A 14226-nucleotide genomic window follows, 5' to 3' on the forward strand; every position below is an offset into this window, starting at 1 on the left:
CGACATTTCTTATCATCCCCACAACTAAAACTCTCATCCAAGTCCTCATCTTGACTACAGCAACATTTTTTCTCTCACTCACTCACATCCTTGACAGAGGCAATCTTTGCCTCGCACATATCTATTTAAAATGTTGCTGCAACAATCACTTTCCTAGCTTGCTGTTTTGTCTGTCACTTGCCACTTTGCATCCCTTCGCTGGCTCCCCCTTCCCCACCACACCAGACCCAAGTTACTTGTCTTCACTTTCCAGGCCATTCACTGCCTATCCCATGCTACCTGTTGTTGCATATGCTTTTGAGATGTTGCCTCCCACTCCTGCTCTTTCAGCGATGCCAGCCTTAACTGCAAACTTGTTGTTTTTCAAATAAATACCCTGTGTTTTCTTCCAAGTTTTCCATCATGCATAGGAGGGACTACCCATAAACATCTGCAAAGCCACCTCATTGTTCTCCTTCAAATCCCATCTTAAAACTCTCTTTTCCTTAATGCCTTGAAAAAACTTAAGACTGCTGGTGTGCTGAGATTGCTGCTTGTCATGCTGACCAATGTTGGCTGTTTGTTCTCTCCCATCAATCCACCTGTTGTATGTATTGTCTCTCATCTGTATCCACCTGTTGTCTGTTACCTTATATTTAGATTGGGGGCAGAGACAGTCTTGTGTTTGTATATCATCAACACAATGAGGTCCTGGTCCATGACAGTGAATGATGATGATTATGCTTCTGTTCCTGAATGCTGCACTGGTGTAGTACAGTTTTTCAACCTGAAGGAGTGGGCTGGGGATGAGGAGAGAAGAGTGCTCTTAAGGTTTCCTCTCCCCAAATGTTTGAAAAATCCTGTTTGCTGAAGTTTGGATTAGCCCAAAGCCAAAACATTTGCTTTTATTTTGTGTCTGGGGCTGAGTCTCCTGGCAATGGTGATTTGACAGCTCCCAGAGAAGTAGTGGACTCCATCAGTGACAGGAATAACCTCAACTTCCTCTTGAGAGATCACTATTTTGAAAGGTCATAATCTATGTGCCTGAGTGTCGATCATGGTATTGTAGTATATTCCGGTTTTGTTGTGTGTGGCCATTGTGGGGATGGGGTGGGGGTGCGGGGCGGGAGGCAGAAGAAATGGAAAACATATGGAAAGCTTCTGAGTAAAAAGGAGATTTCGCCTCAGTAAATACCCTGTACATTGGAATTCTAATTGACCTCTTACTTTAGATGGCAAAGTTCGTCTGGCAACACTGGAACTGGGCTGTCTATTACTAAAGCAGCTGGTATTATCTAAAAGTGGCAGTATTATAAAAGATGTTCACCTTGCTTGCCTTGAGGTAAGTGTGTGCTACTTAGTGTTACTTAGCCATCACCTTAAGGAAAGTGTTTTAGTGTTAGGGCCCACATAAGTAATGATTTTGTTGGTTACAATGACAGCTGGACATGAACTAAAGCTGCACAGATCATTCTGTTCTATTTAGTTTCATATAATCCATCTTTACAGCAAATACCTTTTTGTTTAATTGCACAGAACTATCTGAGGAGAGAGGCTGTCTAGGGGTTAGATTAAGGAACTGGGAATTGGGACTCCTGCAGTTAGCTTTGCCATCACCTTGCTGTGTGAACTCAGGAAAGTGTCAACATAGCTGCGTATAAGGGCACTTCTGCACTGCCCCACAGTTCTGACTCCAGGGGTGTAAATAGCGGTGCACACTAAACAGTTGCTACTTCACATTAACATGGTCCTGTTTGAAGAGGATTAAGTTATGGAAACTAGGAACCTTTTAGTTCTTATGCAGCATCTGCATGGGGCAGTTACAGGGCAGCACTTTGGTGTGCACTGCTATTCACACCCCCAGAACTGCGGGGCAGTGCAGACATGCCCTGCGTTTGTGTAAAATTTGGATGCTCCCCATCTCGCAATGGTGCAGTGAGAGTTAATTGCTTGTGACTCACTTTGAGTTGCGCAGATGAAAGACGTTTTGTAAATGCAAAACTCCTATTCTTTTCATCAAGATGAAGATTAGGAGGCTGAGTGGATAGAAACCATGCCTAATATATAATCAGCTTTTTTTCTGAAGGAAATTATCAGGAAATAATTCTCCTTTGGGTGGCTTCTTCATATTTTCACTCATGGGATATGCCAACTGGATACAGCTGAGACAGTGGAACCTTAACTAGGAGTGCCTGTTGGAGTGCTCTTGGAAAGAGGGCGTGGCTCTCTGGCCAATTCAATTCCTTCCAATTACTAGCGTGATGGATTAGGAATTGCTCTAGATCATTGCTCTGAATCCTCCTTAAATTTCCTAGCTATCTTTAATAAAAATCTGTACATATTCTAACTTTATACTATATTACGATTTTAGGGTTAGGGTGGCTGCTCCAAGCATTAGTCCTGGAAGAAACCTTGATGGCAGATCCAAAAATTAAGCAGCTGGGCATTAAGCCCTGTGCTGCTTGCCCTTCAGGCTTCCCAGCATCAGTGTCACATAGTGCCTTGCCTTCCCCAGAGAAGGATATTTATTGTTTTTTTTATTAATTGATCAAACTGTTGATTAGTGGCTAGACTGGTGAATGCTGCCATGGCAGAGAAGGCACTATTGGCCAGCTCCTTGACATTATTCATACCTTCATTCCAATCATTGCACCAGACAATGCTAGTCTCCTTTTGAACCTTCACAGCTAAAGATACTGCATTTGTCTGTAAAACTGAAGGAGGAAGAACAGTTCTCTACTGTAGTGCATAATACATTGGAAGGTGAAGAAGTAGATGATTTTACACAAACTTCAGGAAACAGATCCTGTATTTAATGATTGACTATCCCTTGATGAAAACGTGGGAGTGACTTTTGCTTCATCTTCATGTGAAGATGCTGTTGCCTTTCTCGAATTAGAGGCAAGAATACCAACTACTTCAATAAAAGATTTCATATGCAGTCTTTGACATTGTATAGTCTCTCAGCAGTATTAAATGGAATTCTACAACTTGTGATGCTCATGTGGGCAAGCCCAGCTTTGGTTCAACCAATATCTGATATAATGTGTGTGTTTATTTTCATTTACCCCAAAATGGCTTCTTGTATTCTAACACACGCATACCATCAAACTCCCTGGTGGTATAAGTGGCTGTTCAGAGGTCTAAAGGTGGATCAGTCCTTCTATACTGCTTCATATAAGGATGGAAAGAAGATGGATTTATGAGGGTTGGGGGAAGCCTTCTCTTCCTCCACTTTAGGTTTGAGTAGTGAAGTAACAAGCAGTGTTCATGCTATACCAATACCACGTTTGGGTGAAAATGTCAGTGCCTACTGAACTTCTCCCAGACTAACAGAGAACTGGCAAATGCCATCATTATGGTGGATCAGCAAGTGGCAAAATATGACTTGGGAACATCTCTTGATTCTTCCAACCCTGCAGTTAGAAATTGCAAAAACTACAGATCTATCAGAAGGTTCACTTGGTTTAAATCTTCAAGAATTCCAGAAACAACGTCTAAATTTGGGCATCTTCCCGTAGAGAAGGACTTTAGTACCAGAACTAATGAGGTTTCTGGAAAAGTTAGACAAGACACACTGCCAGGTTGCTGGGCATCTAGCAACAGGCCAAGAGGAAACCTGGTTTTAAGGTAGCCCATCATAGTCTTCCTCTTTTCAACTTCCCCACAGGAGACTGTTATTACCAACAATATCCTCTTTAGTAGCCCTTTCAGTGTGAAGAAACTTCAAGAATCAGTGCAAATAATCATCTTTGAGAGCTATGATGTCGGGCTTTTGGCCCAAAGTTTGACATACTGCCCAGGAACTACAATCCAGTACTAATTCAAGTGTATTTCCCCCAATTTAGAGCCTGACTGCATCATTTTTTCCACTGCATTTCTACAGGCAAGTGTCTTTTAGAAATTACAAGAGATATCAATACAGTTCAAAACTCTTCATCCTTCCATTCCCTATTCAGGAACCCTCGTTGCAAAAACCTGTTGAGATAATTGGTTCTTGCCCTCCCCAAAAGAGGGTAGTACCAAGGAATAGAGGAGGTACCAAAGAAATTGGAAAACACAGGGTTCTATTCAAGGTACTTTCTGATTCCTAAAAAAAGATGGAGGTCTTCACTCTATACTAGACCTTAAGAAGCTCAACACTTTCATCAGGAAAATTAATTTCCATATGCTGACCTGAGCCTCTACCATACTCTCCCATTCTTAAGGAGTGGTTTGCTGCTCTCTGTTTAAAGGACACCTGTTCCATATCTCCAGAAGAATCACTCATCGCAAGTACCTTCATTTAGTGGGGCAAAATCATCACAGAGTATTTACAGAATGTGCATCTTTGGTGGCAACTCATAAGAGGGAATTTATGTGAACAATTTGAACAATAGGTTATGTAATCAAAGGAACACCTTTACAATGCTCTCTTCTGAATATACTCCCTTTGAAAGACCTGGGTTCTTGATAAATTGAAAGTTACTCTTACAAATCTCCTATAAAAGCTCTTTACCTTTTGAATGGACATTAAGTAGTGTTCTACCACAAATTGATGGGATTTTTAGCTTCAAAATAACTCACCCTATATGCTAATCTCAAAATGAGAACCTTATAGCACTGGCTGTCAACCAGTTAGACTATTGTATTGAAAATTAACCATTCCAATGGTTGCTGCAATTTTTTTGAGGTGGGGCACTCAACTTGCAATGTCTTCTGTGGTATGGCATTCAGCCCTCGTGCTCCATTTACAACAGTTACCTCTGATGTGTCCAGCAACACATGGGGGCCTCACTGCTTCTGGTTCACAGCGTAGGGAACACTAAAATCCCCCAGAGATTAAGTTACATATAAACCTTCTAGAGCTCAGAGAAATGTGTTAGGCATTAAAAACTTTCTTACATCATCTCCAGCACAGTGGGTCTAGGTGGTTATGAACAATATTACAAACAGAGGTTCCTATTCTACTCAACTTTGCAGAGAGATTACAGTTTTATAGGAATGATGTATTCTTATGCACCTGTCAGGGAAGAACAGCAACCTGACAGACCAACTAAGAAGAATCACAATAGATGCTCACAAATGATCACTGAAAACACCAGTGACGGAGGAAATCTTTGCATGGTGGTGACTTCTTTGTAAATAGTGTGAAATGTCAAAGGTTTTGTTTATGAGCAGAGAGAGACAGGCATTTGAATTTTGATTCTGCATATAATGAAGGCAAGGATTCCTGCATGCCTTTCTTCCTATCCTCTTATGCAGGGGATCATAAGAAAAGTAAATCAGAACAAGGTCAAGATAATCTTATTCACGCCTGGTTGGCCTAGAGAACAATGGTCACCAGACCTACTGTACCGGGGGACCTACAAAATGCTGCCTGTTACTCCAGATTTACTGATCCAACAAGATAATGGAGTCAGTCATCTAGATCAAAGTGCTCTGCATGTCACCACATGGGCAATAGGTTTCTAAAGGACTTTGAACTACTTTGTTCTGCTGATGTTCAGAATGTCTTAGTGAGCTCCAGAAAAGAATCTACTCAGATGGTACAATTTAAAACAGAAAAGCTTCACAGTGTCAGCAGGTAATAATAATACATCCCCTTTTACTGCCCAATTCAGTGTATACTGGAATACTTGCTCCAGCTGAAAATCTCAGACTTGTTGCTTTCTTTACTGACAGTTCATTAATCTGCCATATCAGCCTTCTGACCTTTTGATGATAAATATGTGTTTGCTCTTGAAACAGCTAAGAAATCTTTTAAAGAGATGTAACATTTATCCTTCTATTAAACCATCATCCTGGTGGGATATAAATCTGGTTCTCACACATTTAATGAAACACCCATTTGGGCCAATGGGAGAAATTGTTTTTATTTCATTTATACAAATAGCACTCCTGGAGGCAGTTCTGTGTGTAAGGTGACTGAGCAAGTTATAGGCACTAATGGCAGAACCACCATTTACAGTTTGTTTTTTTTCATGAGGACAAAATAGTTGGACATCTTCACTCCCTAAAGTAGTTAGATTTTCACATTAATCAGTTCACTTCTGTTTCTCTGAGTTTTATGTGCAGAAGGGTGAAGCCAAACTGCATGCTCTTCATGTTAAAAGAGCTTTAGCTAACTCTTTATTCCCTTGTAAATAGTATAGACGTTCACCAAAGCTATATCTACTTTACTTAGAATAAAAAGGGGCAAGTTATGTCTTCCTGAACATTACTTATCTGGGTCAAAGTCTGTGCAGGAGAAGCTTTTACGTTCACTTCAGGAATAGGAATGGAACGTATAAGGTCTCACTCTGCTAGGGCCAACAGAGCTTCAGTACTATGTCTCAGACACAAACCGATTAGAAATCTGTAAATCTGCAACTTGGAGCTCTAGTTCACATTCTTACAAAACACTGCTGTCTGAACCTCAAGACCAGATTTGAAGCTCAGTTTGGCAGAGCAGTCCTTCAATCACTTATTAATTAGGACTTCTCATCCTGCGTTCCTTTGCATCTACTGCTTGCCAATCTCTCCCATGCAGGGGAATATACAGAGGCCACGCGAAGGAGAAATAACAGTATGCTATTTGTAACTGTAGGTCAAGACAGATTCTGCGTATTTGCGCTCTCTGATCACCTTCCCTCTTCCTTGACTCTTATAAACTAGACTTGAGGAAGCAGTGGGAAGGGACTGAGGTGGCTGGAGCACCACAGCTTTTTATAGCCTGACCTCAAGAACATTTGGGATTGGTGAGGGGAGGAGCAGGAGGGGACACGAGTGCTCCAGTGGCCACTGTCTCAGTGCACCCGCGTGCACATTCCATGAGTGCAAATATGCAGAGTCCATCTCAAAGAACTCCAGTTGCAAGTAAGTAACATTAATTTTGGGTATTGATCAGTGATGATCTGATCAATTTCTTCTCTCTAGGGTGCAAGAGAAGAGAGTGTTCATCTTCTGCGGCGCTTCTATAAGGTACTTTTTTAAAGAGGTGGATAAAATAAATTAATCCTTTATTATTTTAAATATTTCCTCTTCAAACTGCGGTACACTACACTGTGTGCATATATTAGAAAAAAGTGTACATAATATTTAAAGAAAATGATGGAATTTAATACCATAAATTATATTGCCCATATTGTATGCAATGTCTTTGTAGCCATTTCTGTCCCAGGATATTGAAAAGACAAGGTGGGTGAGGTAATATCTTTTATTGGACCAACTTCTGAAGTCAGAATGCTCACTCACCTTGTGTCTCTGTTGCTTTCAGGGCAGCTTAACTTTTCGAGTAAGGGAGGACTTCTGCCTTTGAAACAATCATTATACTGGTTGGTTTTCTTTACTGGAAAAAAATGGGCATTGCAAATTGCTTATTCTTCATGACTGCACATGTCCGCTCAACTTCAGGCATGTGCACATGCAGTCCACCAGAGCTGGAGATGTTTTTTTCCTTAGCAGTGTCTACTGGGGTGACGCAATGCATCTTTATTATGCTCATGCTACTGACTGATGATATAAAGGACAGAGCTACCCCTGGCCCCTTCAGTTCCTTTAATTGTCAGAGCGTGTTGACTTGTTTACTCAAGTCTTTCCCAAACATCAGTGTTTTTTTTCTCTGTATCTTTGTGTATAGTTATAGTGCATGTGTATGTGTGTTTGTCTAGGTTTTCTTTCTTTTTCTTTGTTTTCTGGCATTGAGTCCCTCTTAGTGGTCAGGTGTTGCTATTCAGTACCAAGCCATGCCTTTGGTCCTCTGGTTTTAAGCCCTATGCTGGTTGCAAGATGTTTCTGCCAGTGAGTGACCCTCGTTCCAGGTGCCTGAAGTGTCTGGGTGAGGGCTGCATTCAAGACCCACTGCCAGATCTGTAAAGACTTCAAGCTGCATACAAAAAAGGACAGGGAGGTGAGACTGTGCCATGCTTTTATGGAAGCTGTCTTGCGTCCATCTTTGGAGCCTTCCTACTTGGTGCAGGTGCTAAATACATCCATGTCTGCTGTATGTGCCCCTCTGGACATTCTCATTTACCCCCGAAAGATCATCATCAAAGGTAAGGCACCAATCCCCTTCTCTGGTGCTGAGGAAAAAACACATGAGATCCAATGAACACTGTTCCTCTAATACGGGTAGATCTGATTCTGGCATGAGACTGAGATCCCTGTTGTCATGTATCCTCAGAGTAGCAGATATGGCAGGTAGACAACACGCTCTGGTACTGACCTCTGCTATATATCTGTAAGAATCATTGACTCTGGCACTGGCTTCTGGGTCGTTGAGGCCAGTTCTTACTGTGGTGCTGACACTTGTGGTGCAGCAACTGCTGGGCCAAAGAAGTGTCTCAGTGCCGACAACACCTGAGACTTGTGCAGCAGCTAAAGTTTTGCTCTGCCTCTCGGTGCTAGATTCTCGGTGCCAGATTCTTCAATCATGCAAGAAGTAGGCCTACTGGTACTGGTTCTTCTCCATGCTTCTTGTCCATTCCACAACCCACCCCTTTTCCACTCTACATTGGAATTTATGTGGTAAGAAGGAACTGAGGGTGTGTTGGGGGCAGCTCCATCTTTTATACCATTAGCTGATAACACAAGCATGCAAAAGGTGCATGTGCCATCCTGAGTACTGCTAATGGAAAAAAATCTTTAGCTCTGGTGCACTGCTTGTGCACACACGTGAAGTGGAATGGACATCTGTAACTATTTTTCTTCAAGATGTGTTGCACAATAGGTTAGTAACAATTTTGTCTTAGACGTGGATTAGTGAGTAAAGTGCAAGCAAGGTATCAGAGGTATATGATTGTAGTTTATTACATGGTTCTGCTACTTACAATGGAACAGAACCTGAAACTTAAACCTCATTGGAGTACATCAGGGACTCTGTCAGTGTTAGGGAGACACATGGTTATTAATGACACTTCTTGCTCAGCAGTGATCTTTAGAATGGCTCATAATTTATTCTCAGCATCTTAAATATTTTCTTTTTTCCCCCCTATTAAGTGAGATGTTTACAGCATTTCACTTTTTAGTGCATTGTAAACAAATCATGAGAGAACTGAAATATTCAGTCTGACACTTCAACTCCTACTAACGATTAATTAATGTCAGATATCCCAAAACAATGAACAGACATGAAATTTTCCTATTTTGGCAAGTTCTTAAAAGAATGTTGAGTGCTGAACAATGATGCAGGATTTCTTTTTACTTTAATTTACTGGTGATTTATGAGAAATGTGTGTAATGAAAAACAGATGGCTTCTCAATCATAACCCAGGATCCATAATGTACATGTTTATATATGGAGAAATAATATCTTGGGTTTTTTTAAGGGAGAAGAGATTTTTCTGGATATGTTTGAAGACGAATACAGGAGTATGACAGTAAGTGATTAGAAAATAGAGGTTAAAATAGAAATGCTGATGTAAAACTTCATAAATTACCAAGAATTTTATTTATAGGACTGGAATAATAAAACAGCATGTGTTTTTGCTCAGAGGAGCATGCCTACGTTTATATATAGCCTTTATCTAAAAATTCCCCACAAAAAATTCTATAACAAGCATAGAGATCACTTAATCCCCTGAGAAGTGTAGTATCTGTTTAACAGCATTCCAAAACACCAGTCAAGTAAAAAAAAAAAAAAAAAAAAAAAAAATCCTCTTTTCCTCTGTGAATTGTGTAGAATGTAATAACCCTGGTTTCCATGCTAGATCTCAGTTTGGTAAACACCGCTTCTCTTGTGAAATGGGGAATGGAATCTAGTCCGGGTTCCAGCCCAGGGCCCTGTGGATTGCAACTAACAGCAGAGCCTGGATTTTACATCATATTCGAAAGATAACACTTCCAGCAGCATAACACCCTGTGTAATAATCTCTTCATGATTTATACCTTGTCAACTCAAGTTTAGACAGTTTTAATTAAAACTGATTTTTCTCAGCATTGATACTAGTGGCAGTTGACATTGCTATAATCATAATGCTGGCCAGAGAACAGTCCCTGATTTTGCAGAAATTTAATATTTAACCTATAAACATCATGTCTTAAAACAGTGTTTGGACATCTCTGATTCTGGGTTGCCAGACTGCTAGTGTCACAAATATTTTGTCCTGTTAGATAATATCAGGAGGCACAACAATTAACAATTAAGTCTCCTATTAAAGTGTACAATCTACAGTTCGTATATTACAAAAAAAATGTTTAATATTGGGAGGAACCTCGTGAGTCTTCTCAAAGTGGGGAGGTTGGAAATATTCTGAAATGTTTCCTCCGATCTTTGAGTATTGTGTAGCTTTCATTGAACGGTGGTGTGGTTCTATTCTGAAAAGTGCCTGAAAAACTAGTGCTGGATGGTTCCATGTGTATTGCCTCTCTACTTGGAACGGAGTCCATTGCTATGAGATCAAAGTTGTTCTCTAGCAGTTCTGCAAACACATTCTGAGATCTATGGACCAGATTCTTCTCCCACCTTATGCCAACATTAGATTGATGTAAATCTGTTAACTTGACTAGAGTTGTTTCTGATTTACACTAGCAGATGAGAAGTCAAGATTCATTCTCTCCTTCAAGCACAATCATTGTAACAGAGGCTCTTTAGGCAAAATGAGGTACTCCATGACATCTGTGCATCTCTGTTGCCTTTAACACAAGGGTATATGATTTGCACAAGGGTATATGATTTGTTCATAGTGAATAATTCTGTTGAAGCAGGAGGAGTAGAAACCAGCTCGCTCACTGCTGTCTCTGCAAGGCCAAGGAGTAAAAAGTTGTATTTCACCAGCATCAGCAGATCTGAGTCAGATGGTGCCATATCTGCATTTTTACTTTTCCAGGGTAGAACCGTACTTTGAAATGTTAGCTTCATTTTTGAACTCATTCACCTTTATCAGTAAGAAACTTGATCAAATTTGTTCCTGAATGTGATTTTATCTTTAGGATAGCTGGTTCACCTTATCTCAGAGCTGTTCATTTCTTGTAATTATGCATTCACAATAGCATTATCATTAATTTACACTTCCACGTTGTTTTTTCTGCTATCTTAATCTTGCAGATTAATACCCACCAAATTTCTTATTCACTAAAACAGTTTTAACTGAGTTATGCAACATTTTAGATACCCTAGGAACTTCTTCAAAAGGTGTATGATGCTGAGAAGTCTGTTACTTTTCTTTTTCTCCCCATCTCCCCCTCCGCCCCATTAGCAAGCCATGGGGACTTGTATTCAGAACCTTTGCTTGTGGCAAACACCAGTTTGAGATTACAGTGCCTGGATCCTTATCTGTTTCAGCGCTGTTTTATTTTGCAGCATCTGGAGGCACATCATCATAACAAGAGTAGGCTTCAGTTGTCTGCCATCCTACTCTCCCCTTTTCTTTGGGATACCATTTGAAAAAACATGTACTCTGTAGGCAAACTTCAAATTTAAAATGTTAGAAATACATATTAACATCTGTTTTATATGCACTGTAATGCTCTTTCCTTTTTTGGGTGCACTGCAGTACATCAATAAATTCATAAGAAGTTTGGGATTTTATTTATTTGGTCCACTTTTAGGGGAAAAAAGCCAGGCTTTACCTTGATGAGCAAATATTGACATAGAGTATATTTGGTTTAAATTTTATATCTATATTTATTGTGACAAAGTTCCTCCTCTACCTCGGTGGGTCCTGCACTTATTGGCGGATTTGCTCACCTCAGTGATCTTCCCTTCTGGTAGAACCCATAGTCTGGGTCAATTCCTCCTGTGTCTGATCAGGAGTTGGAAGGTTTGGGGGGAACCCGGGCCCGCCCTCTACTCTGGGTTCCAGCCCAGGGCCCTGTGGATTGCAGTTGTCTATAGTGCCTCCTGTAACAGCTGCATGACAGCTACAACTCCCTGGGCTACTTCCCCATGGCCTCCTCCAAACACCTTCTTTATCCTCACCACAGGACCTTCCTCCTGGTGTCTGATAATGCTTGTACTCCTCAGTCCTGCAGCAGCACTCCCTCTCACTCTCAGCTCCTTGCACCTCTTGCTTCCAGCTCCTCACACGCGCATCTCACTGACTAACTGGGAGGCTTTTAATTAGTTCCAGCCAGCCCTTGATTAGTTTCAGGTGTCCCAATCAATGTAGCTATCTCCACTGCCTTCTAGAAGGATCTTAATTGGTCCCAGGTGTCTTGATTAACCTGGAGCAACTGCCATTTGGTTACCATGGTACCAGGGATTTGTTTAGCCTGGGGCTAACATAACTGTTCCTCACTACTTTACTGTAGCCATCTGGCCTTGCCCCATCACACTATGCGCACACACCATATCAAGAGTCCTGAAAATATCATGTATGCTGCTTCTGGGGTTTGTTAGAAGTGGTAAGTTGCATTTGAAAGTGAATTTTCAAACTCTTTTATTGCTGTAATGTATGCTGAATGCGGAATTATTTTCATAGAGTAAGCCCATGAATGTGGAGTACTTGATGATGGATGCCTCCATTCTGCTCCCACCAACGGGGACACCACTAACTGGTATTGATTTTGTGAAGAGACTGCCATGTGGAGATGTGGAAAGAACACGAAGAGTGAGTGAGCCTACTTTTCTTAAATCCTTTGGTGAAACGACACTTAAGACTTTCCCTAAATAGGCAACTGTCTGCACCTTCCATGGGAAAAATGTTATGTCAACACAGATCATCAATTAAACAGCTAAACTTATGACTATTATCCATATAGTAATGAACTCTTAAAGTATTTTTGGCCAATATACTGGAAATTGCATCATAGAATCAAAACTAAAGATGGGAAAAGACCCAGTTAGGTCACCTAGTTCATACCCCATCCATTACAGAAATGTTTTCTCTACAGTATTTCTTGTATATGGTAACTTTAATTTGTATTTGGGCAATGGAGTTTTCTCTATTTTATTTGGAAAAGGTTCAGAAAAGGGCAACAAAAATTATTAGGGGTCTGAAACGGCTTCCATATGAGGAGTGATTAATAAGAGTGGGACTTTTCAGCTTGGAAAAGAGATGACTAAGAGGGGATATGATGATCTATAAAATCATGACTTGTGTGGAGAAAGTAAATAGGGAATTATTTACTCCTTCTCGTAACATGAGAACTAGTGGTCACCAAATGAAATTAAAAGGCAGCAGGTTTAAAACAAACAAAAGGAATTATTTTTTCACACAACACACAGTTAATCTTGCCAGAGGATTGTTGTGAAGACCAAGACTATAACAGGGTTCAAAAAAGAACTAGATAAGATCATGGAGGATAGGTCCATCAATGGCTATTAGCCAGGATGGGCAGGGATAGTGTCCCTAGACTCTGTTTGCCAGAAACTTGGAATGAGAGACTGTGTAAGTTTTCATTTCCTGATCTCATGCTGTTAACCATACCTGTAGTTTTTATCCTGTACCAAAATCAAAAGTTTGCTTCACTGTCTAATTCACCCTTCAGTAGAAGCATGAAGCACCAACCAGAAGCCCCAACCTGGCTCCATTTTGCTAGACGTATAGATGTAGCAAAATACTTTTTCTGCCCCAAAGACATAATCTTAGTTTGGCAAGAAGTAACCATTGGATAAAACAGAACAGGGTCCGGTGGGAGTAGGGAGAGAGTAATCCAAACATATTTTTTCATAACAGTGCACACCATTTCTAGGTATAAGGTTTTTCCTATTAATGAAGGCTAATTATATTGGTAGCAGTAATTTTGGGTTGCATTTGTTAACATTATCACCTGGCAGTGTTCTGCAGGCATTGTAGTACAAGTAAGTCTTAAGCAGGGATTTGAATGAGGGTAGTGTATTGGGTTCCCAAATTGTAATGGGAATGGTCATTTCCCCCACAAGGATTGACATAGAGGGTGCTTATTGGAGAAGCAGACAATGGAGGCTGCCATTTTTGACAACAGTGATGGAAAAAACCAAGTACCCTGTAGTAGTAATAGAGCAGTGATGAGGGGTTAAATTGTGAAGCACCTTGAAGGTAAGGAGAAGCATCTTGTATTGGTTGCAGAGGAAAAAGTCAGTTAATTGACTCAACAGGAAATCCTGGCCAGGAAGGTGGTCTTAGCAACATTTTAAATGGGATTGAGGAGATAAGTTTGAGGTAATCAGGATGTGAGATAAGAGCCTTAGTTAATTTTGGTGCTAAGGACAAGGAAAGACCAGATTTTGAGTATGTTATATAGGAAGAAATAAGATGTCGTCGATACTGCCTTGTTTTCTGAGCCTAGAGGGAAGGCTGAATCAGTCAGGAAAGATTTTGGAATCATCATGGAAATATCTCTGAACTTCCACTCAATGCACAACAG

The 14226-nt window shown here is 40.6% G+C and overlaps 1 protein-coding gene across 1 annotated transcript in view; it reads left to right on the forward strand.

Moving 5' to 3' along the window:
• The window catches only part of CLEC16A (C-type lectin domain containing 16A), a 182067-nt gene that overhangs the window by 65201 nt on the left and 102640 nt on the right, over positions 1 to 14226 (forward strand). Inside the window, exons 15-18 of the mRNA XM_039490309.1 lie at positions 1212 to 1321; positions 6877 to 6921; positions 9267 to 9317; positions 12360 to 12488. Of these exons, the coding sequence (XP_039346243.1) occupies positions 1212 to 1321; positions 6877 to 6921; positions 9267 to 9317; positions 12360 to 12488 (335 nt within the window). The remainder of the gene's footprint in view (positions 1 to 1211; positions 1322 to 6876; positions 6922 to 9266; positions 9318 to 12359; positions 12489 to 14226) is intronic.

The sequence above is a fragment of the Mauremys reevesii genome, linkage group 10, assembly GCF_016161935.1.
Source record: "Mauremys reevesii isolate NIE-2019 linkage group 10, ASM1616193v1, whole genome shotgun sequence".
Classification (NCBI taxonomy): domain Eukaryota; kingdom Metazoa; phylum Chordata; order Testudines; family Geoemydidae; genus Mauremys; species Mauremys reevesii.